The sequence below is a fragment of the Lepidochelys olivacea genome (genome assembly GCF_965140295.1).
Source record: "Lepidochelys olivacea isolate rLepOli2 genome assembly, chromosome: 6".
Classification (NCBI taxonomy): Eukaryota; Metazoa; Chordata; order Testudines; family Cheloniidae; genus Lepidochelys; species Lepidochelys olivacea.
In genome coordinates this window covers 101379134-101403634 of record NC_140416.1, presented here as the reverse complement: position 1 = coordinate 101403634, position 24501 = coordinate 101379134, and the positions used below count along the sequence as shown (strand labels likewise).

General features: G+C 39.5%; 1 protein-coding gene and 1 long non-coding RNA gene across 6 annotated transcripts in view; one reads left to right on the top strand and one right to left on the bottom strand.

Annotated features, from left to right (window-relative positions):
- Positions 1-24501, top strand: part of DICER1 (dicer 1, ribonuclease III) — a gene marked incomplete at its 3' end in the record, with an annotated part of 97708 nt that overhangs the window by 54174 nt on the left and 19033 nt on the right. For 4 of the 5 annotated variants that reach the window (XM_084629953.1, XM_084629951.1, XM_084629952.1 and 1 more), the window contains 8 exons: positions 261-733; positions 8475-8607; positions 10824-11066; positions 11158-11312; positions 12062-12194; positions 12691-12766; positions 19927-20066; positions 24150-24329. In XM_084629953.1, the coding sequence (XP_084486079.1) occupies positions 261-733; positions 8475-8607; positions 10824-11066; positions 11158-11312; positions 12062-12194; positions 12691-12766; positions 19927-20066; positions 24150-24329 (1533 nt within the window). Of the gene's footprint in view, positions 1-260; positions 738-8474; positions 8608-10823; positions 11067-11157; positions 11313-12061; positions 12195-12690; positions 12767-19926; positions 20067-24149; positions 24330-24501 lie in introns of those variants that run through there. The other variant, XM_084629954.1, reaches the window with a different exon arrangement.
- Positions 16098-19996, bottom strand: LOC311521582. Its single transcript, XR_014711923.1, has 3 exons — positions 19905-19996; positions 17955-18032; positions 16098-16741 (listed from the first exon to the last, which is right to left on the bottom strand). It is a non-coding gene; the product is annotated as an uncharacterized lncRNA (long non-coding RNA).

Genomic DNA, 24501 nt, shown 5'->3' with positions numbered 1-24501 from the left:
TTGTCCAAGGACAAAAATGATAAAATATAGAGTGTAGCTCTAGCGGCTGGTGTTTCTGGTGAAGTATTTTTACGTTTTCTCCTATCAAGTTTGTGGGGGACTTCTAAATGAAATAACTTGTAAATATATTTTACAAAGAAACCAACCACTATTGTGCCTACAATGAGGATTATCCTCATATTAGAAATGAAAGCCCAATATAAAATGAGTAAATTATTAATATATCCTGTTGAACTGGGGTTTGAATTCATTTGTTGTAGATACTGTCAGACTGTCGAGCTGTGTTGGTTGTTCTGGGACCCTGGTGTGCAGATAAGGTAGCTGGAATGATGGTGAGAGAGCTACAGAAGTACATCAAACATGAGCAAGAGGAGCTGCACAGGAAATTTTTATTGTTTACAGACACTTTCCTAAGGAAAATACATGCACTGTGTGAAGAGCACTTCTCACCTGCCTCACTTGATCTGAAATTTGTAACCCCGAAAGTAATAAAACTGCTTGAAATCTTGCGCAAATATAAACCATATGAGCGGCAGCAGTTTGAAAGTGTTGAGTGGTATAATAATAGGAATCAGGATAATTATGTGTCTTGGAGTGATTCTGAAGATGATGATGAGGATGAAGAAATTGAGGAGAAAGAGAAGCCAGAGACAAATTTCCCTTCTCCCTTTACTAATATTTTATGTGGAATTATTTTTGTGGAAAGGAGATACACAGCAGTCGTCCTAAACAGGTAAAGCTTTTAAAAATGAAAATCTTAAAGAATGTAACACTGACAAAAGGAAAGGTGTTTTAGCGTTATCTAGGAAATTAAGTGTTGTATTTCAGAAAAGCCACTCCATTTTGTGTTTAAGAGTCAAACAAGAGACCTAGAACATTTGTCCAAGAACCGATATGAGCTTTTGAGTAAAATTTTCAAAAGTACCTCAGTCACTTTTGAAAATAGGACTTAGGCTGCAAAATCACTGAGGCACTTCTAAAAATTTACACTGTGAATTTTATCCTGTGACCATATATCAATTTGATTCCAGTTTAGTGGAGCCCAAGCTGATAATTGTAAGTTCAAAAAAAAAAAAAAAAAGTTTATACATGCAATATTGGAACATTTGGAGTTTACAGAACTCTTTATTCAGAAAATGTCAAGCCCTTGTTTTTGCTTATCAGCAACAAAAAAAGGTGGCCACTGGGGCATCTGCCAAAAAATATTGAAGATGTGTGCATACTCTAGTTGCATAAGGTATGTTTCTTTTTTCCTGAAAAGGTGATCTGCATTAGCCATAAGTTACACCACTTTACTAGTAAGTGCTGATTGCCCCAAGTAAACAATGAAAGAGGTAATTCAGCAAATAAATTCGTTTTTCTGTTTTTAAACTGCTAATATGCTGAAAAAATACCCCCATACAATTTATTTTGTGCGTTCATGTATTAACATTAAATATTTTTACTTACGTTACAAGTTTAAACAGGCGGCAAAGAATCCTGTGGCACCTTATAGACTAACAAACGTATTGGAGCATAAGCTTTCGTGGGTGAATACCCACTTCGTCAGATGCTCTTTGCCACTTTTACAGATCCAGACTAACATGGCTACCTCTCTGAAGTTTAAACAAGATCTCTCATGGAAGGAAATGAAAAGTTATTCCACCTAACGGTACATGTCCTCTACTTCTCCATGCACAAACATACACCTTGCCATTTCCACAGCTGTCATACACCACAGATCTTGCTCCACAGCCTTAGCACTGTTCTGTTTTCACCCTTCTGTTCACATCATTTTACCAGAATATTTTTTCCCCAACAATAGCAGTTGGTTGTGTAGGAAGATACTAAAGGGTTTTATGCAGAAGGATGGTTCAACGGTGTGATCTGGGAGGTGAGTTAAGAGTGCAGTTCATGGTTTGTGGTGTACAGTGGTTGTGGGTGAAGTAGAAGGCCTGTATTCTTAGCTCAATTTTACATTTCCTTGCTTTTGTGGATTTGTCAGGAAGTGTCTATAGCAACCCCAACTGCTTCCAAATTATTTTTTTTTTCCTGTGGTAATTTCCTGGGTTGTTTCTACAGCTTAATTAGGGTGGGTAACAGACCTGTGGGGATGCAAGGACACCAAGAGAATGTTATCCTTCGATAGTTGTGCATGAACTCTTTGTTATAGGATAAAATCTGCAGAAAAACCTCCATGGGGGAGCAACCCTTATGTGCAACCAACCCCTATCAATCAAGTTTGCATTCAGCAGTCCCTATCAATCAGGCTTACATGTACCCCCCCTCTCCTCATTCTCTTTTCCCTCTCCTCACCCCACCAGATCAATCAGTGGAATTTGTATGAGCCTGCACCTTGCACTCATCTTTCAACCACTCTCTCCCATTCCAATCAGTCTTCTGTATACCCATACAGCAAGCAAGGTTATATGCCCCATCAATCAGGTTTGTGTTCACTCCAAATACATTTTCCGTTATAAAAATAGTGGATAATTGCTAAAAATGACCCTAAATCCAAAACTGTCTTTAAAAACAAAAACAAACAAAAGCACACTCTGTTGCTTTGGGGCTACTCAGGATCCACCTCTCTACTAATTTTTGTGTAGATAGACAATATTTTTAATAGGTATCAGTCAACAAGGAAAAGTTTCAGAGCCCAAATTTAAAGACTTCCTGTTTAGTTTCTCTTCACAATTTTTTTTACATAAATTCTGTAGAAAATTCAGAGGACATAAAAACTAACCATGTTTGAAACTTCACACCAACTGGTCTCCTCCATTTAGAGAGAAACAGGATTTTATGCTGACTGTTAAGCCCATTTTGGAACACAACTGTGGAGTCACTACTAGGCACCTCCATAACTTTTTGTGGGGTCAGTTTTCCCAACTGTAAGACACATTGGCTAAAGTCGAGATTTGGTAAAACTTTGTTGCACTCATAAAATGTTTTCATATCTAATTACCTGTTTACATCCATAGACACACAAATGAAAATGTCTGCCATGGATGCACATATGAATTCTGAAGAGGCATGAATTAAGCCATGTCTGTTTGAAGATTTGGCCCACATTTTATTGAAAAGCCTGCAGCAGTTACAAGAGCTTATTGATTTTTGTTCAGTGGAGTTTTCAGTAAATGCTTGCTATACTTTTTTTAAAAAAACTGCATAGCTAAATAATTTTATTTTGGAAAGAAACGTAATGTTCTGCACCTGCCAGTACTTAATATTTATTTGGAATTTGGGCCTGATCCAAAATCCACTAAAGTCAATGGAAAGACTTCCATTGATTTCCGAGTTTTGGATCAGAACATTTATGAAGTGTGTTTTAATTGAATGTACACTTTAATTATTTGATCACTTGACCTATCCTTTGAACTGTGCATTTCCCCACATGCACACTTTCAGTGTATTTTATCCTTTTTCTTTGCCTTTTTGCACCCATAAATGTTCATGGAAGTGTATTATGTGATACAAGTCAAGTCTTCCAGTGAAATGAATACATGTTTTTAATAACTTTTTAAAAGGTCTTTACATTTAATGAAATCTGATAAATATGCCTGGCAACCTGAAATAAATATTACATTATACTTCAGGGAGTAAAAGATTATGAAGTCACAGTTCATATAGACTACTAAATGATAAATTTGATTCAAATGCTATTGTACTTTTTCCATTGCACTGTACATATCTGCATACTTTACATGATATATAAATCAAACTACACCCTGGCTGCCACAACACTTCAAACTTACAGTACATTTTATTTATTTAAATTTATAAAGAATTAACAAAAAGGCACTTACCTTAAGACTCCGGACAACCTTCACATGAGTTATGGTGACCAAAGTATAAAATGAGCATTGAGCATCTAACTCCCACTCCAAAAGTCAACCACTGAACAAAGATTCTCAAAAAAAGTCTCCCCACACTCACGCGAGTTCCAAACTTAACCTGCATCAAACTCTTCCCTCTGCGTAGAATCATATGGTTAAAAGGTACCATAAGGGTTATCGAGTCTAACCCCCTGCCAAGGTGCAGGATTTGTTGTTTCTAAACCATCCAAGACAGATGGCTATCCAGCCTCCTTTTGAAAACCTCCAGTGAAAGAGCTTCCACAACCTCCCTAGGCAGTCTGTTCCATTGTCCTGCTGTTCCAAAAACATTTGTGAATAGATTGGGTTTACAGATTACTTGGAAGGTCAGCAGATCCAAGGTGTTTCAGACCAAAGGCTGAAGACCCCTCACTACTGCCAGTTCCTTGCCCTTTCAGTTGAGAGGGATTCAGCTCAAAGGCATCCGCTGATTGCAGTTGCAGCAATAGGGCACACAGAGAGAGGCATTCTTCCCAAATCAGAAGATCCCAAAACATTTAGGGTTTTATAAGTCATAACCAACACCTTAAATTTCACCTAGAAGCCAATAACCAAGCCCTGCACATCATGAAGTGGGGCCAGATCAATATACAGGCACTGTTGACATGTTTTGCTGCTGTTATAGTAATAATTACACTTGGTCTACAGCTCCTGGAATTATGTAATGGAGTCTGATACTGGTGGTAAAAAGGGGTGCATGGATATGTCTACACTGCAATTGAAAATCCTCGGTTGCCTTGTGCCAGCTGACTTGGACCATGTTTAATTGTGGTGTAGATGCTCGGGCTGGTGGGAGAGTCCCAGAGCTCAGGCTGCAGCCTGAGCCTGAATGTCTATACTGCAGTTAAACAACCTGTTAGCTCCAGGCCTCCGAGCCTGAGTCAGCCAGCACAGAGCAGCCTTGGGAGTCTAACTACAGTGTACACATACCCTGTGGCAGAAACAGGTAAGAATTTAATATGAAATGATACTTAACTACTAAGCCCTTTCTTCAGAAACAGGATTATTGCCTAAATTGTAAATATTACTGGTCAAACCAAAAATTGGTCTAATCTGTGTATAGTTATGATCACGTATCATTTTCACCCACTAGTTACAAATGCACAACAAAATCAGTTGTCATAAATTATTAGATGTGTGTTAAAAGCATTTGTTCATTAATTGCCATAGGTATTTTTTAACTTATATTTCAGTTGTATACCTCGGGAAATGTGGGGGGGAAATTCTATTTAAGAAGGTTTTTGTTATACTTTTTACTGTTTTTTGTTTGTCCATATTAAAAAAACACAGTATATGTGTGACATTCCTGGGAACAATCCAGACTAATGAAAAGTTCTGTCACCCTGCCTTGCACCATTGGGTGCCTTACAATGCCTTGCTGAAGGGGCTCCCACCTCTGCCACTCACAAACAGCCTTCCAGCATGCAAGCCACACCCTGTGTGTGTGTAACTACAGCCTGCCAGCCACACTTGGGTTACACTCTGGCTCTCCCCAGCCTGGATTATACTGCAGGGTGCCCCCAACACACCCTCAGTCTTAGATTTCCCCCCAGAAATCTGCCCAGCCCTCTCCTGAATAATACAAGTTTTATATAAAGTCCATTATTACTTTAATAAAAATAATATACATGCAACTTGCCATCCCAACTGGATTTTTCCAGACACTTCAATTTAAACACACTTGCTTAGCTAAAACAATAAAACAAGTTTGTTAACTAAAAAGGGAGAGATTTTAAGTGAGTACAAGTAATGGGGCATAAAAGTCTGAAATGGTTACAAGAAAAACAAAGATAAGTTAAGCACTCCAGTAGCATTTTAACTTAACACGGTTACATTCAAAGCAGAGCTTTCTCTCCACATCCTTCTTAGGATCAGGTCAGGACCCCTTCTCCCAGAATCCAATGAATGCTTTCTTTGTTGCTTCAGGTTTCAGAGTAACAGGCGTGTTAGTCTGTATTCGCAAAAAGAAAAGGAGTACTTGTGGCACCTTAGAGACTAACCAATTTATTTGAGCATGAGCTTTCGTGAGCTACAGCTCACTTCATCGGATGCATCGATGAAGTGAGCTGTAGCTCACGAAAGCTCATGCTCAAATAAATTGGTTAGTCTCTAAGGTGCCACAAGTACTCCTTTTCTTTTTGTTGCTTCAGGTACCATCAGTGCGGATAGATAGGGAGAGAAAGGGAGGTGCCTTGGGGTGTTTATCCTTCCTTTTTATAGTTTCAGTCCCCCCCCCTTTGAAAACATTTCCAACTGGGTACCAGGGAACCAAAAGTCTATGGGGAAGGATGATTCCTGCTGCTTGTTCCTCACCAGTTTGAGCTTCCTTTGTTGTTTCCCTTCCTGCTTGATGACTCTGTTTACTGTTTAAATGCAAATTAAGCAGATCACACGTTCCTTTGTTTGAGAGAGACCTGTTTGCCAACCTCAGTTTGGAACACATGGAGTTAACACCGTATAGTAGAATCTTATAACTTCACATACAGTGTTATCACATGCATTTTATCAGGAGGATACTGACCAGCAAATTGAGATTTTCAAATGATACTTTACAAGGCATATTTGTACAAAGATAATTACAATACTGTGTAGGTTGTGAATACATGGATACATTCTGTCACAGTATATTACTAGTTTATGGTCAAAAATAGAAGAAAAGAACTTAATACATTTTCCTGTAAGTAATTGCCTGTGAAGTTGTGCACTATGAAATGTTATATCTCGATGTCATTAATTGTATATTTCTCTACAACTGAAGTGCATTAAGACCTAATGCAATCTTTAATAGAAATCCAAATTTGAGATTTATTTCTTTTGATCATCTTTGATGGGATAAAAGAGCTTTAGAATAGGAATGTCATCTAGAAGAAGAAACAAAGGTAAAGATTTTCAGGGTCTGACTTTCCAAAAAAATAAAAATAAAAAAAATCAGATACATAACTGCCCTCCCAATTTTCTGCAATATCCCTTTCTAATGGTTGGACCAGGGTGGGATTGAGATGTTCATACAGCCTTTGACTAACAGACTCTGGGTCTTTTAACACAGGTAGTAAAGAAACATTTTTAGACCCAGAGATTCCAGGTTCATCCCCCCCTGCAGAGGACTCCCCATTGGGCATTGCATTTCAAAAGCAATTACTGTGATTATACACACACGTGTATTTATACAGACAGATGGCTAGTTGCTTAACTTACTCATGAAATCAGTGTTGTACAGACAGACTTTTAGCTTATTAGGCCTATAAGAAGAAGGGGAAATACAAAAGAAGAGACCTATTTAAAAATGAATGCAAAAGGATGAATAAATATGTATAATCATATAATCCATGCTCAGTATTATTGAGGAATTTATAATTTCACCAATTAATTGCAAACATATTTAGGTTAAATAAGAAAGATACATGTCTATATTTTTAATCAGAGTGCTAAACATATCTAGTTTCTCAAAACATTACAGCAAAGTCTTAAAACTTTTTGTCATTAGCATATATGAACAGAAAATATAATTTAAATTATGCAGATGTTTATCCTTAATATTAACCTAATAATCTTACATTCCAACAGAATTATCCATAACAGTAAAACAATTTCTGTATATCTCACCTTTTAATACTACCTTACTTAACCTGCAAAGAATCAAGAGGGTCTTGAACTGTTTTGTGCTGTGATTGTGAAGTCAGTGTCCTTTCGGAAGCTTTGTTAATTTACAGAACTAAGCCTTGATCATACAGCTAGCCCCTTGCTGCACGGGATCCACCCACACAGAGATAGTTGCAGGATACGGGACCTTACATTTCATGTTCAAGATGTTTTTATTTGTGTGTATGTGTGTGTGATATACACACATGCGCTTTTCAGTTTGCTTTTCTGTTTATAAATGTTTGCATATGTACACCTATACAGAATACACATTCAGTGTAGTTGACAATGCCACAACAGATAAAGGTGTCAAATGTTTGAGTACAGAGGTTTGTAACATTTAGAAGAGATGTGAACACTTGGTGCTGGTTTCTTAGGTTCTGTCCTTTGTAGATTTTGACCAAATGACTAGTGACGTGGGACCCTGAGTTCTAGGGTGTCCAACATGAGGCCCTTTGGGTATGTCTATACAGGGATAAAAAACCTGCTGGAGTCCAAACTTGAATGTCTACACTGTGATTTTTAGACCCACAGCCCTAGCTCAAGTCAGATGATGCGGGCTGTGTTGCAGGTCTTTTACCCCTATGTAGACATACTCTAAGAGGGGCCTTTTTGTTCTGTTGGGGATACTTGGCACTTCCTGAAAAGTAAGTCCCTTTAAAGGTGTCTCAGTTTGGGCACCCAGAAACTGTGGAATCCCAAAATCACTGGTCCCTTCTGAAAATCTTGGCCTTCAAGTATAGACTTTTCCATACTAGACCCAAAGCATGTGCGTACGTATGCAGTCCATCTTTGATTATCCCTACAGAAGTTTTCACCATAAACTTTCAGTTTCAGAAAAAAAACATGCTAAGGCCATCTGTGTATATGTTGGCAAAATACCCGATTACCAAACTTCAATTTTTAATATAGGTCTTACAAACGAAAGATTAACTTTCATTTTCTCAGCTATGCCTGACTCCAAAATGTGTGTAATATTCTTAGGTTGATAAAGGAAGCTGGAAAACAGGATCCAGAACTGGCTTACATCAGTAGCAATTTTATAACTGGACATGGCATTGGAAAGAATCAGCCTCGTAACAAACAGATGGAAGTGGAATTCAGAAAACAAGAAGAGGTAACTTAATTGAAAAGAATTCTACGATACTACTATGTTCAGAATCATTTCATTTGCAGGCAAAATCTGTGTGCAGTAACTTCTGGAATCTCAGGAAGTATTCTGACTTGACAGATCTGCACATTTGTTTGTGGTGCAGATGTTTTTACAAAAAATGTGTTTCTCCTCTAATGGGTTAACAGTGCTACATTACTGTTTCACAGAAAATAAAGTGTTTTGGAATTTCCTGACTGCAGTGTAGAATATTAAGCCCTTTTGTAATAACAGTAAATTGCTGATCATTAAAAGCTCAGATTTACATTGAGTCTAGTGTCGAATAAAAACCCATGGTCTTGAATTTCATGTTGGAACGTTTTTAAAAAAAAAAATTAGCTTTAACTGTGTTTTGTATTTGAACTTGATAAAAGCCATATTTATAACCTGAACCCCCATAATTGCCTTATTAAAAATATTTAAATCACCTACCCTGTTACAGCTTGACGTACTTTGATACCAGTAGCTTATTAAATTCAAAGAAATAAAATTTAACACTTTTAAAAATACAAACATAGCTTCCAACTTGATGATAAAATCTATGAAAATGGAACGTCCTAGCACTCTGAAATCTGTATTTGATTAATTGGGCTGGGTGACTGAGTAATTTTGCATTACAAGGTTTGTTATAACGTATTATTGGCCAGGATCCTTTTAACAATAAACGTTGTGTGGAATGTTTGTTTGGCCTGTATGCATGATAAGGAGTGGGGGAGCATTCACAAATGAAAGACTTATAATATTGCTCTGTCTTTTTTAAGGCTGTTGTTAAATGGTGACGTGGTGTAACAGATATTAAGTAGAGTCCATTAATGATTTAGCAACCAATTCATTAAAAAAGCCAATGGTTATTTTAATAAGATCCTAAAACAAAAGTTAAAGAGGACCAAAATTAGGGAGTGTATTAGTGTTTTAGCTGAAGGGAAAATATTTAGAAAGAACCCTATATCTATCATTTAAAATACTTTCAATTTAAAAACAGTTGAAAAGCTAATCTTTGTTAATCCTTTTTCAAAACTGAATCTCTTTTGAAAATTAGTATGCCCAACATTGCCAGAAGCTGGGAATGGGCGATAGGGGATGGATCACTTGATTACCTGTTGTGTTCATTTCCTGTGAAGCACCTGGCATTGGCTACTGCTGGGAGACAGAATACTGGGCTAGATGGACTTTGGTCTGACCCAGTATGGCCGTTCTTATGATCTTATCTACATTGACATTTCAAATTAGTAAATACTGTTGGCAATTGTTCAGTAACAAACTTGATTTAAAAAAGGAGTACTTGTGGAACCTTAGAGAAGGTGCCACAAGTACTCCTTTTCTTTTTGTGAATACAGACTAACACAGCTGCTACTCTGAAACTTGATTTAAAAAGTAGCCTAAAACCACATGAACTGCAACAAGTAGTTTACTGTAGTTTATTGTGGGGGGGAGGGAGGCTGTTTCTTCCACACATAGTATAATGAGCTATAAATTCTTATTTTTTTTTCCTTTTAAGTGAACCTAATTTTTACTTCCTTTTTATTCCTTTTCTGGATTTTACAGAATAGTTTGACATTTTTCTTTTTGCAAGTATTTTTGTCAGGATTTCTTATTTCAGTTTGTTTTTATATAACTGTTGTGACTTTTCTTTTAGCAGGTTTACCATAATTGTTCCTTGATCCTAGTGAATTTAAATTGTTATTAGCAGAAACATCAACTGTGGAAATTGTCATTTCCAAAAATGATGCTTCAACATCAGAAATGCTGATTGGTTATTCCCAAATTATTGATTTCAGAAATGCTTTTCTGAACAAACATTGCTGGAGCATAGCCAAAAGATATGTAATATTGTAAATTAAGCAGGTTTTCCCCACCCGCATGATTAGAGGTTCCCACATTTTTTTAATTTCCCTCATAATTTGATATTTAAGATGTAATTCCTGGGAAGCCATATTGTCTTTCTGATTAAATGTTGTTGCTCTAAGAGTCTCTGAAATTTTTTTTATTATTGTTGTTTGTTTTGGCTGAACACTGTAATCCTTCTGATTCTTTTTAAACATGTTTTTAGAATTCCAATTCCGTCCTTTTGGGGGGGTTTTTTTGTGTTTTTTACATAGCATTTCAAAATACATTAGAAGTAATTCAAACAGTTGTGTAGAGAAATAATTTCTTAGACATTTTTTTCTTGATTACTTTTATAGGTACTTAGAAAATTTCGAGCACATGAGACCAACTTACTTATTGCTACTAGTATTGTTGAAGAGGGTGTTGACATACCAAAATGCAATTTGGTGGTTCGTTTTGATTTGCCCACAGAATACCGTTCCTATGTGCAGTCCAAAGGAAGAGCCAGGGCACCAATCTCAAATTACATCATGTTAGCAGACACAGACAAAATCAAAAGTTTTGAAGAAGATCTTAAAACCTACAAAGCAATTGAGAAGGTATGTATCCAAAGGAACATACTTCTTGGTTAGCATAGTAGTAAAAAAAAAAAATAGCCTGTTTCTCACATTCTGTTCTTAAAATGTTAAGATCCTCAGAAACAAATGCTCAAAGTCCGTTGATACTAGTGAAACTGAAACTGAATCCATCGTGGATGATGATGATATCTTTCCACCCTATGTGTTGAGGCCAGATGATAGCAGTCCAAGAGTTACAATTAACACTGCGATTGGACACATCAATAGGTATGAGGCAAATTCACTTTTTTCCTTGCACTTTGACATCTTCAGATACTGAAGTTCTCCATTGACTCACAAAACAGGGCAGCGTAAGGGATGGCACTGAAAACTTCCCCATAACACTCACCAACATGCTTCAACTCTATTCTGAATGAGATCACCTCTGAGTTAGAGAGGGCAGGCCTGTTGTCAGATCCATTCAGTCCTTGTCTGAGACTGCCAACAAGGATACCAGTTCTGATGATTGGTATTAGTGATGTGGATTCCCTTTCTACTAAGAACTACCCAGGGATATGAACATAACATGACTGATGTGTACTCCCATTGCTTAATGCACTGCTGGAATGTACTGAGTTACTATGGTGATATGGGCTGTATAAAAACTTTTATAAAATAGAGACCACCAACACATTTAATAAAGTTCACCATTCAGCCATCAAATGGGAAGAGATGTAGTTGCTTTTGACAGTGCCAAATTTTAAAGAAGTGCTATAGTTGAGGGGGGCCACATAAAATCCTCTCACTCACATTTCTGGTGTTTATGATCTGCTGTATTATTTTAAAAAGGGTATTGGATGACAACATTAAATCATTTTACTTTACTAAATATTAATTTTGGGAAATTCAAGAGATAGGCAGGACTAAAATCTTCCATACTTCCTGCATTAGTAATTTGAGAGTCCCTGTAAGCTGTAAATAGGATCTTGCTTTTGGATTTAGAAAGATAGGCTTTTTAAAATCTATTGTCAAATTAGGTACTGCGCAAGATTACCAAGCGATCCATTTACTCATCTGGCTCCTAAGTGTAAAACCCGAGAACTGCCTGATACTACATTTTATTCAACTCTCTACCTGCCAATCAACTCACCTCTTCGAGCCTCTATTGTTGTAAGTACTTGGTATGGGGATGGAAATAAGTGAATTATGTATGTATATATACCTGAATGAATTTTCCATTGGTATTAATTAGTAGCCAGCATATATGTTCTTTTCTTTTGCTGTAACACACACTGTAACTACCTGCAGACCACTTCTGCTTCTTTTGTTTGTAGTCTGTTTTCTCAGCAACTTCCTTTCATTGTACATCCCAAAGACTTTTGCTGCTTTTCCCTCAGCCTCATGAGCAAATAAGCCACACATTTGCTTATTTGAGTTGTGGGATGTGCTCCAGATTTATTTATTTATTTATTTCTGCACTTTGCATAGGCAGTATAAGAGTTGATACTGTTTTTTAAAACAGTAACTCCTTTGTGATGAGTTTTAATGTCTGTTCTTTCTGAGTTTATGAAACCATTATAATGTTTAAGTTCTCACCATTTAAATATATTGGTAAACTATGTACTGTTAAAGATAGATTTAAGATATTTTGTGAAATATTTTGTAGGGTCCTCCAATGAGTTGTGCAAGACTGGCTGAGAGAGTGGTAGCTCTTATTTGCTGTGAAAAGCTTCACAAAATTGGTAAGTGTCTTTGAAAACAAGGATCTCTTTGGTTAAGGGAAAAAATCTTTATATTGAGGCATTTGGAAAGTTGTAGGTAAAGACTTCTGTCATCTATAATATGGTAGAGGAATTCATGGTTTAACCCCCATTGCACAATGTTCTGTGATGTGATCATATAATGAAATAATTTAACATGCATCCATGTAGAGGTGTAGAGTTAAAGTTGTCAAGGGAATCTCACCACTGAATTTCTGTGGTTTTTAAAATGGTAAATTCAATATCAGTTGCGGTAACATAACTTTTGACATGGAATATGGTTTTTATACAGGAAAAAAATTTCAATGTCAGCTAGCAAATCACATTTCAGAGTTCTAGTGTAATTTGAGAGCTATATTTCTCAGCCATGAGATAACCATAGAATATGATTTTTCTAAAAGTTCATTGTAACAGCATTTGTTATGTACAATCCAAAATTCAATGCTTTAAGAGGAGGCTTCTCTAGTTAACTACAAAATATTTATCAGAACTCTAAATTCTTCAAGTGCTGGTCCCTATGTGTGTTCGATATGTGAGTGTGCATGTGCACGATACACCTGAATCCAGAAAAATCTTGCAAATAGTGACCATTGGTCTGCCTCTGAGCCCAGGTTCCCTTTGGGCTCTGCACCAAGGATATAAGGGGAGGTGTGGACTGACTCCTCCAGTTCCTTCGTACCACCACATGGCCTCAGTCAGAATCCTCCAGTGTCTGGAGCTATCCTCACATCGAGTTTGTCTTCATCTTGTAAATATAATTGTATATATTTTAAGTGCTTTTATAGTTTTCTGTATAGGTAGTGTAGCTTAGTTCCTCATCTGGTGGGGAACCCTCTCTGTCTCCCCTTTTGGGAGTAGGGCTATGTCAGAATTTCGGGATTCAAAAACTCTCTATCCTGCCCTTGCTCTTTCTTGGTCAGTGACGACCACCTAAGATCCCTCTTGGCTGCGTGGCCGCACAGCAGCTTATTAAGAGCAGCGCAGGGCTGCGGCGGAGAAAGCACCTCAGCCCAGGTGCTGCTGTGAGGAGAGAGAGGGGACGGGGGGAGGAGTCCTCTCCCTGCTGTAGCTCCAGAGCAGCCTGCACTCCAAAACCTCATCCCTGGGTCCCATCCTAGAGCCCTCACCCTTCTTGCACCCAAACCCCCTGTCCCAGCCCCCTTCTGGACCCCAGAGCCTGCACCCCCAGCCAGAGTCCTCCCCCCTGCACCCCAACCCTCTACCCCTCCCTGAACCCCTTCCCACGTTCTGAACCCCTTCCCACGTACCAAACCCCTCAGTCCCACCCTGCCACGTGAACTCTATGTACACCAATATGGAGGTGAGGAAAAATTAGAGGGAACACTGATGACCACCCATGCTGTCTTTACTGCCTTGGGGAAGTTCACGTCTCCTCCAAGTGCAATATTTGTTGCTTCTTCCCACCCCAGACCAAAGATAGACGAGAGGAAGTATCTCATGGAGAAAGCCCTGTTAGATCCAGGCTGGGGAGACACCTTAGTACATTGACTGGAGGCTTTGAGCAGTTCTTCTAGGAGTATGAGCTCTGGAGCAGAGGCTGGGTCAGTTAAATCTAAAGACCTGTTGCCTTGGACCTCTCATAAGAGTGAGGGGAACTCTTTCAAGCATAAGAACAGACCATCACCCGTCTAAGTAGCCTTCTCAGAGAAGGGATCCTCCCAGTGTCCTTCCAAATCAGGTGAGTCTTTGCCTGTCAGTCTGCCGAAGCCTTTTGACCACAAAGGGAAAGCGTACAAAATGAAAGCTTCCATGATACCGGTACCAACATCGGTGCTGACCACAACCTTAAAGAGTCAAAGTACCATCAGCTGCCAGTACTGAGGAGCGCCAGATGGGATCCTCTCTGCCCAGCTGTACCAACCCGGTTCTGAAAGCACCCACCAACAACTAAGTCTGTCATGGCATTGGATCCAGCAGAACTGACAACCAGGACTGTTTGTACTCTAGAATGGACTGAGACATACACTACACCAGAGGATATCTTCATCCTCCTGGATTCGCAATTTCCTCTACTTTTTAGCCTAGTCTTTCTGAGGACCATATTGACCCCAGAAGGGGACACCACTTCAAGAAGGAGGAGTCACTCCCCTATTCCATCCATAAGCCAGTCTTTTCTTCCACTGGTACTGACAGTACTGCTGATGGAACTGGATCTGCATTTGCCATAGACTAAATGCGATGCCCAAGGCAAACCATCATCTTCTCAACCTATGGAGGTTATCGCAGACAGGACTTTGAGAGTGTCTTGGACCTGTTCTCTGCACAAACATGGTTCCCCTCCAAGAGAGCACTGGTACCCACTGTCCTGAGGTCCATCCCAACCAGTCTTCAACCCTTCATACTGGCCCCTTGGCATCCATGGGACCCTTACCAAATCCATGCACTCAACCAGAGTCTCCCCATCCTTCTCCTACTAGACAACAGCAGCCAGCTCTGCAGAAGTATATGGAAGAGGAAGATGATGAACTGGATCCTCTGGTACTAGCAGTGCCAACAGGCATATCGTCTTCCTCACCTGATGAGGTAGTTACCCTGTCTTTGCTCTCACCCAGTGACCCTAGGTAATACCAAGCACTACTGGAGACATTGGCAGCAGAGCTTCAAATTCCATTAGAGGATGTTCAAGATATGCAGCACAAACTCTTGAACATGTGACAGCCCGCCGGACCCAATTGGGTAGCATCCCTGTGAATGAGGCCATTATGGAGGCCAGCTAAAGTGGTATGGCGTACACCAGCAACTTGTATCCCTACTCCTAAGGGGAAGAACTCTTGTTCATTGGCCCTACCCCTAACTCCCTAATAGTGCAAGCAGCCATGAAAAGATCCAGGAAGCGACACCCAGGAACTACCCATACGTACAAGGTAGTTCAACGCCTTGACCTGAGGAGGAAGGTATTCACATCCATCAGTCTCCAGTTGAAAATTTCTAACTACCAGGCCCTTTTATGAACTATGCAATGTTACTGGAGTTCAAAGATAAAACTCCTCAAGGAGGACAGGGCTCAATTCCAGGCCCTTTTTGAGGAAGGTGGACTTGTGGCAAAACCTCACTGTAAGCTGCAGTGGAAGCAGCTGATACTGTATCAAGATCTATGGCAACCACAATAGTAATGTGCCAGGAGTCATGGCTCCACTCTTCAGGGTTCCCAAGAGAGATTCAGAACACCATTGAGGAGTTTCCTTGTAATGAAACTAGTCTCTTTAATGAGAAGACAGACAAGTCTTTGCACTTCTTAAAAAACTGCAGGTCAGCCCACTGCCCGCTAGGCATTTATTCTCTGGGCCTGAAGAGGAAGCACCATAAATGACCATATAAGCCAACACCTCTTTCCTTAGCCTTTCTATCACCGATGACCTTACAAAACTGCGCGACAAGCAACAAAAGGTGCAGAAATCAAGATATGCAGTCTCATCCATATCAGTGACAGCTACCCAACCTCAGCCACCAGCTAAACTATAGAGTGAGTGCCACCTCAGCATCAAGGGAAAGGGTTCTATTCCAACTGTTTCATATTTCCCAATAAAAAGGGAGGCTGGAGGGATTATTGACCTGCATCAGCTAAATACCTTCATTTACGAATTAAAATTCTGCATGGTTACATTGGCATCAATAACTACTTCCTTGGAAAAAGACACATGGTTCACAGCTCTCCACATAAAAGATGTTTGCTTTCATGTGATCATCCACCTGTCCCGCAGAAGGTTCCTCAGTTTTCTGGTAGGTCAGGAACACTGTGAATACAGGGAACTCCTGCACAATTTGGCAACAGCACCCCGAGTCTTTGCAAAGGTCTTTCCAGTGGTGGGAGCAAAGATGAGATGAAACAGCTACACTATCTTCCTGTACTTGAATGACTGGCTTTAAACAAGTAGATAATGCCTAGGAGCTCTGATGGCAACCTCGTCATTACTGGGTTTTGGCATCCTTGGTGATCTGCATAAAAAAAAAATCTGTCCTGATTCCCATGCAAATCAGAAACTCTATAGGGGTGACCCTGGACTCAGCTACAGCAAGGGCCTACTTTCCCATGGACAGATTCCATGCCATGAGCAGTCTAATAAACCAAGTCACACTCAGATGTCGAATGGTCCGGTTCTGTCTTTCTGTGTTAGGCCATGTAGGCTATTATACCTATGTAATGCCTTTCACCAGGTTACATCTCCATTGTCTACAAGTCTGGCTCCTCTCAGTGTATACATCAGTCAGGCACACCATGAACTCTGTAGTGACAATTGCTGTCATGGTCAGAGCTTCACTCATCTGGTGGACGAACCTGGGGCATGTATACGTTAGAGTCCTTTTTCTTAGCTCCCATACCCAACATGAGAATAATCTTAGTCACATCCCTTGCGGGCTGGGGATCCCATGTGGATGGACACCTCGGAAAGCCAGTATGCATATCAACCTCCAGAACTAAGAGCAGTCAGGTGGGCCTGCAATGCATTCCTTCCATTTATATAATCCCAACATTTCTGGATAAGGAAGGACCTACTAACTCAAGAAAGCAGCAGGGTCAGGCATCCCAACCCAGATTCTCTTCACCTCACAGCTTGATATTTGGATAGTTTTCAAACCCAAAGCATTCATGTTTGGCAGTTGAACTATTCTGAATAATAGCAGGAAAGATTCTACCAGAAGATGTTACCTAGCCACAGGGAGGAATTTGTATATCTGGTCACAACAGATTCAGTATGGTCAGAGTCAGCAGATATTCCTGCTATTTTAAGACATCGAGTCTCTATATTAGCTTGCTGTGGCCTCACCTAGCAGCATCAGTGCATGCCATCCTCTGATTGATAGCTACTCTATCTTTACTCATTCGGTATCAACCAGATTACTAAGGGGTTTGACCAGGACCTATCCACCAGTAATGAAGCCAATGCCACAACAAGACCTCAGTTTTGTACTTTCAGCACTTACCAGGCCACCTGTAGAACCATTGGCCATGTGCTTAATGTCCTACTTATCAAGGAAGGTCGCCTTCCTGGTTGCCATTCTGCTGGCCAGGAGGGTGAGTGAGCTGGGGACTCTTATGGCTGACCCACCCTATACTACATTTCACAAAGATATAGTATCCTTTCTCCTTCATCTGAAATTCATCTCAAATTAGTTTCCAAATTCTACATAAACTAATCAATTCACTTACCAGTATTCTTCCCAAAGCCTCACGCCTCCAGCAAAGACAGGAGACTTCTTTGTCTTGAGCTCAGATGAGCACTGTGTTCTACGTGCAAAGAATGAAATCTTTTAGGAAATCACCTGGACCGTTTGTTGTTTTTGCTTGACCTCATGCTTGTTCTGCTATATCTTCTCAGAGACTATAATGGAATGTCTACACTGCAAATTAAAAACCTGTGACTGGCCCATGCTAGCTGACTCGGGCTCATGGGCCTCGAGGTAAGGGGCTGTTTAATTGCGGGGTAGACTTCTAGGCTCAGACTAGAGCCTGGTCTACAGAACCCTCTGAGATGGGAGGGTCCCAGAGTTCGGGCTGCAGCCTGAGCCCAAATGTCTATTCCACAAACAGCCCTGTGAGCCTTAGTCAGCTGGCATGGGCCAGCCATGGGTAAGTGCAGTGCAGCCATACCTTGCATGGATTTTTTTAATCAGTTAGCACATCTATTCCACGAGAGCACAGAAAGCCTAAGTAGCTTCTCTCAGAGAAAACCCTCTACTGGACATTTAAAGTGGCAACCTGGAGTTCCAGCAACACTTTCGGAAAGCATTATGTATTGGCCCAAGACTCTTCTGCTGACAAAGCCTTCGGAGCTGCAGTGTTGCAAGCATATAGACCACCTGAATCCTCGTATCCCCCTCCTCTTTGAATACTATTTGTCAGCAATCATGTGGAATACAATAGGGACTAGTGCACAAAAAAGAAATGGAGATTAATTACCTGTAACTGGAAGTTCTTCAAGACGTGTTCCTATCTGTATTCCACTACATACCCTCCTTCCCTGCCGTCCCAGCTTTGAATTACAACTGGATTTGTGGTAGAGAAAGAACTGGAGAGGCATTGGTTTGCACTTCCACTTATATCCCCAGTGCAGAGCACTAGGGGAGCCAGGGCGCAGGCACGGAACAATAGACACTATTTGCAATATTTTTCTGGTCTCAAGCTCATGATGTGCATGCGTACCCACATCTGGAATGTAGTCAGGGACCACACATCTCGAAGAACTTCCAGTTAAAAGTCAGTAATCTCCATTTCTAAAGAGGGCAAAGCAGGTTTTCTCTGAGCCATAGAACATAGTCAAAAAAACGAAAATGTCATGCTGACTTTAGCTGTAGTGCTGCTTGTAAATATGTCATAAGTACATTTCTTTATTACAGTGTGTTTTTTAAACCAACATCCCATAGAATATTGCTAGATGTGCTCTAAACCAGTACAGAAAGTCTGTACATACCCAAAGAAAAGGGAGTAAGAAATCCTGGGTGGTAGACATTACTGTGTGCAAATTAGTCCAATCAAGTAATTCAGTCCCAGGCTGCCTTTAATTGGTGTGGGAAGTTGATTTTTCCGTGACAACTTCAGCATAGGGAGAATATTTATTTAAAATTTTTATTTTAAATGTACTTCGGAAATCTTAGAATTCTGCCATCAGTATTATTTTTACTCAGAACAAATTAGCAGCTTTAACTGGTAAGAGGTTAATGTGTGCATGGTATCACGATTAGCAAGTTCTCACTACTATTTAGTGAGGTCACCTAAATATTGTGTAGCCTCTAAGGGTGTGTTTACACTGCAATTGGAAACCCATGGCTGGCCCGTGCCAGCTGGCTCGGACTCAGGGGCTTGGGCTGTTTAATGGCAGTACAGATGTTCAGGCTTGAGCTGCAGCCTGAGCTCTGGGACCCTCCTACCTCACTGGGTATTACAGCCTGGGCTCTAGTCCTAACCCTAACGTCTACACCAGTTAAACGGCCCTTAGCCCAAGCCCTGAGCCGGCATGGGCCAGCTGCAGATTTTTAATTGCAGTGTAGACATACCCTCAAATTCATCTTGCAGGTTATATGGTAGTTATTCCATTGAATAAACACAGCTAATCCATAATATCTGAAGAATTGAAATGTGATTATTAATACTACTACTCACCTGTACTCATTAATAAAATTAGGTGAACTGGATGACCACTTGATGCCGGTTGGAAAAGAAACGGTTAAGTATGAGGAGGAGCTTGATTTACATGATGAAGAAGAAACCAATGTTCCAGGAAGACCAGGATCTACAAAACGAAGGCAGTGCTACCCTAAAGCTGTTAGTATCATTCATTGCTGTCCACATCTAAGATTTAATATATTCTGTTATAGTCTGGAAATAAGACAAGCTTTCTAAGTTTAAGTCTCTAACTTGACTGACAAAGGGGTGTTTTTCAAATGAAGGTTTTATTTTAAGGTGTGTCCAGGTTCCTTCCCCACTCTGAACTCTAGGGTACAGATGTGGGGACCTGCATGAAAACCCCCTAAGCTTATTTTTACCAGCTTAGGTTAAAACTTCCCCAAGGTACAAACTATTTTGCCTTTTGTCCTTGGACTTTATTGCTGCCACCACCGAGCGTCTAACAGATATATAACAGGGAAAGAGCCCGCTTGGAAATGTCTTTCCCCTCAAAATCCTCCCCAAATCCTACACCCCCTTTCCTGGGGAAGGCTTGATAAAAATCCTCACCAATTTGCATAGGTGAACACAGACTCAAACCCTTGGATCTTAAGAACAAGGAAAAAGCAATCAGGTTCTTAAAAGAAAAATTTTAATTCTTAGAAAAAAAGTAAAAGAATCACCTCAGTAAAATCAGGATGGTAAATACCTTACAGGGTAATCAGATTCAAAACATAGAGAATCCCTCTACGCAAAACCTTAAGTTACAAAAAGACACAAAAACCTGAACATACATTCCGTTCATCACAACTTATTTTATCAGCCATTTAAACAAAACAGAATCTAACGCATATCTAGCTAGATTACTTACTAAGTTCTAAGACTCCATTCATGTTCTGCTCCCAGCAAAAGCATCACACAGACAGAGAGAGCCTTTGTTTATCTCCCCCCTCCCCCCCCCAGCTTTGAAAGTATCTTGTCTCCTCATTGGTCATTTGGTCAGGTGCCAGCGAAGATATCCTAGCTTTTTAACCCTTTACAGGTGAAAGGGTTTTTCCTCTGGCCAGGAGGGATTTTAAAGGTGTTTACCCTTCCCTTTATATTTATGGCAAGGTGTGTTTCAAACTTTTTAGCAGGATGGTCTTTACATTACAAAATATATAGTACAGACTTCTAGCTGCATGTTTGTCTCCCTTTTAGAGAAAAAGAGGGTAGGTACTAGCTGTCAAGGTGAATCTGTTCAGAGGAATGAAAAATGTTTTGCATGCTAGCTAGCACTCTCTTTTTTTTAATTACCTAGTTGCATTTTATCCCATGTATAATTACTATTATATTATAGCTTTCAAAGCTGGTTGAAAGAAACAAAAAGAAATTGTGACATTTTGGATGAAGTCTTTTCCCTGTTTTTTTTTTTTCTTTTGAAAAAAAATTGTCTAGCTGTAATATCCAGACAGTTTTTCTTCTGTACATCACAAAGATAGCTCTCTGTCCCTGATGGAGTCTTGAAAATCATGGACCAAATTCTCTGTTATACCAGTGCAATTCTGTTGAAGTCAGTGAAGTTTCACTAATGTAATTGAGTGGAAAACTTGTCCCAAAGAAACTAACAAGTGTCAGAAGAAGTTTGTGTAAAAAAAACAAAACAAAACAAAACTTCAGCATCCAGTTCAATATGTCAAAGTATAGAAAGTAAAGAATTTCTTTTTCTAAAGTCTGTGAAATGAAGTCATGTGACTCAAAGACTGTTGTTGTGGTGTTAGTAATTTTGACTTTTGGACATTTCCAGAGGCAGAACTCGCTGCTTTTTTATTAATTTCAGATATTTAATTTTGATTTAAAGGTTTACCATTTGAGCATGGAACATCAAATTCTTTCGGTTTGAACCGTAGGTTGGTAAAGATCACTTTTTTCAAATAGAGATTTATTAAGGCACAGTGTTGTTATAAGTCATGTTATTTCATAAACATGTTTATCACTTTACAGGAATATTCTTTTATTAGATTTATTTAACATAATATATAATAGGATAACTAGTGCAGAGTTGAACTTTCACTTTAACAGAACAGGTTTGTTATAAGCTGCATTCTTCATCATGGAAAGTTCCACAGATCCATTATGATGGGTCTTCAACCTGCTTCCATGGATGTAGAAACAGACCTGTCAGTCACTGGTAGCAGAAGAAAGCCCCATTCCCTGAAATTCCTTCCAGAGGATTGATAATTAGTAGTACAGGGTATATCCTTTCAACCAGTGAATTTTGTAGCTGCTCAGGAGGGCCATGGCAACCTCAATTAAAAACAGAGCCAAGAGACTGGAAAAGCAACCCAAAGGTTCTACCATATGCACCAGCTCAGATCCAACCTGGTGTCTGTCCCAAAAATAGACTTGGTGCACACACATATCTCACTCTTCTCCATCAAGGACTTGGTGATCCCAGCTGAGGGAGATTCTTCCACCAAAAAGACACCATGGATGGGAGAGTGGACTCCTTAATCAGAAGGAATTGCAAGGTGACTGTGGACATCCACAACCTCTGTGTACTCCACAAGAGAAGTTTTGAGTCATCTTTCTGGAAAAATTCTTTATCAGCAGCCTTCAGTCATATCTAGGGATATTCTCTTGCTCTCATCCAGAGCAGTGAGATACAATATAGTATCATGTAGGCATACATATCCTCAATCGTAGAGAATATTTGTCAGGTAAATCAGCTTCTGGCAATTCCCACACACTCCAGTGGGAAGCTTTTTGGAAATCAATGGATAAGGTAGTGACAGTCATCGGAAAAGTCTAGGGAAAACTTGACCCTAGTCAGATATTATAGAAAGAAATATAGATAACATGAAATTTTAAGTCCCAGAAGTACAACAAAAGAGAGGACCTCTTCAGAAGCAGTAGATTGAACAGTCCAGTGTAAATGGGGAAAATCTATTTCCTACAGCACTAAGAACCTGTTCATCAGTTTGAACCACTGGAAGAGGTATTGTCATATTTCCTTTCCATCAGAGTGCCCTTCCCAATATCTGTTACCTCAGTAAGGTGACCTTTTGCAATATGGAGTGTGCTCAAAAGGCTCAGTAAAATACCTATCATTCTGAGAAGATGATTTTTCAAACTGGCACAAAGAAAACTGTTTTTTTCATAGAAATCAAGAATTTTTCCCGTGTTTTTGTCCCAACTCTGCATCTGGAAAAGAAGCTTTAGCACATTTCAGATTTACAAGAAGTACTCAGGGTTTTTTATGTAAAAGCCAGGGGATATCTAAAACATCTAGTTTTTTGATTAATCGAGATGGAGTATTTTTCACCCCTGCAAAATAGTAGATCTTACTCTTCTATCAAATATCAAATCCTATTTCTTAAGAGCAACGATGAGCACATGAGCAGAGAAGTTATATGGTTCCTACAAGGAGAGCTGGAAGTCAGTCACCTGATCACCATAAATACATACATTCACAGAAATCCACAAATTGGTCATCCAAACTTCAGCCAGTGTCATTTTAGGCAGAGGAATTCTGTGGCCTAATGCCACAGCCAAGGAAAGATGGGGGGTAGATATAGTTTTGCCTCATTTTTTGGTGTACAAAAGTAAAGATTGAACTTGCTTTTCATTCTGGAGACATACTACTGAGAAAATCCTAGTGCAGTGGGTCTTTGAATCTTAGCAGATTAAGAATGGGAAGACTTATCCAACCTTTATATAAAAACTGCCTTTATTTGAGAAATAAGGACCATAGAGTCTGGACACAAGGGCTTATCCAGAGATGGATAGAGATGTAAAATGGTATTCAAAGCTTTCATTTTATTCATAGGGAAGATTATTCTGGTGCTCTGCAGTAGGAGAGACTTTTGTTTTCAATGTAGAATTAACACAATTGTTTAATTTAGGAAAGTAATAGTTGTCTCAGCTAGCAGGAAGTTCTGGGCATGAGGCATTCTGCTGCTGACTAATGACTGAGGTCTGGTTTTGCCCCCAGCCTACAAGTAGGCTGAAGACCAGTATTAATGGGTCTTGCTGTTCAAAAAAAAAAAAAAAAAAAGGGGGGGGGGGGGATTCAGGTTAGTTTGGGTGAATTTTCCTGTTCTACCTTTTAGAAACATATTTCCAAAGGTTTTAATAAAGTATAATAATTTTGTTTCATACCAGTCTCAACAGATCTTATGAAATATTTGTTCTAGGAATGAAAATTTAAGTGAAGTTTGTTGAAATAGTCATATTAATGTATTTTCCTCTCTTTGATTGTAGATTCCAGAATGTTTGAGAGATAGTTACCCCAAACCTGATCATCCCTGTTATCTGTATGTAATAGGAATGGTGTTAACTACCCCTTTGCCTGACGAGCTCAACTTTAGGAGGCGAAAGCTGTATCCTCCTGAGGATACAACAAGATGCTTTGGAATACTGACAGCCAAACCTATACCTCAGGTAATGAATCTGACTTTCTCTTACCCCTTCTGTGCCTGACAGTTCTTCTACTGTTCATGACTCAAAGCACTGAGGCAGGCCAGAGACCAGACCACATGTCAACTCTGCCTTCCTGGAGAAATCTTGAAAACTGGATCTCCAATTATCATAGAGTATTGTGTACAGTTATTTC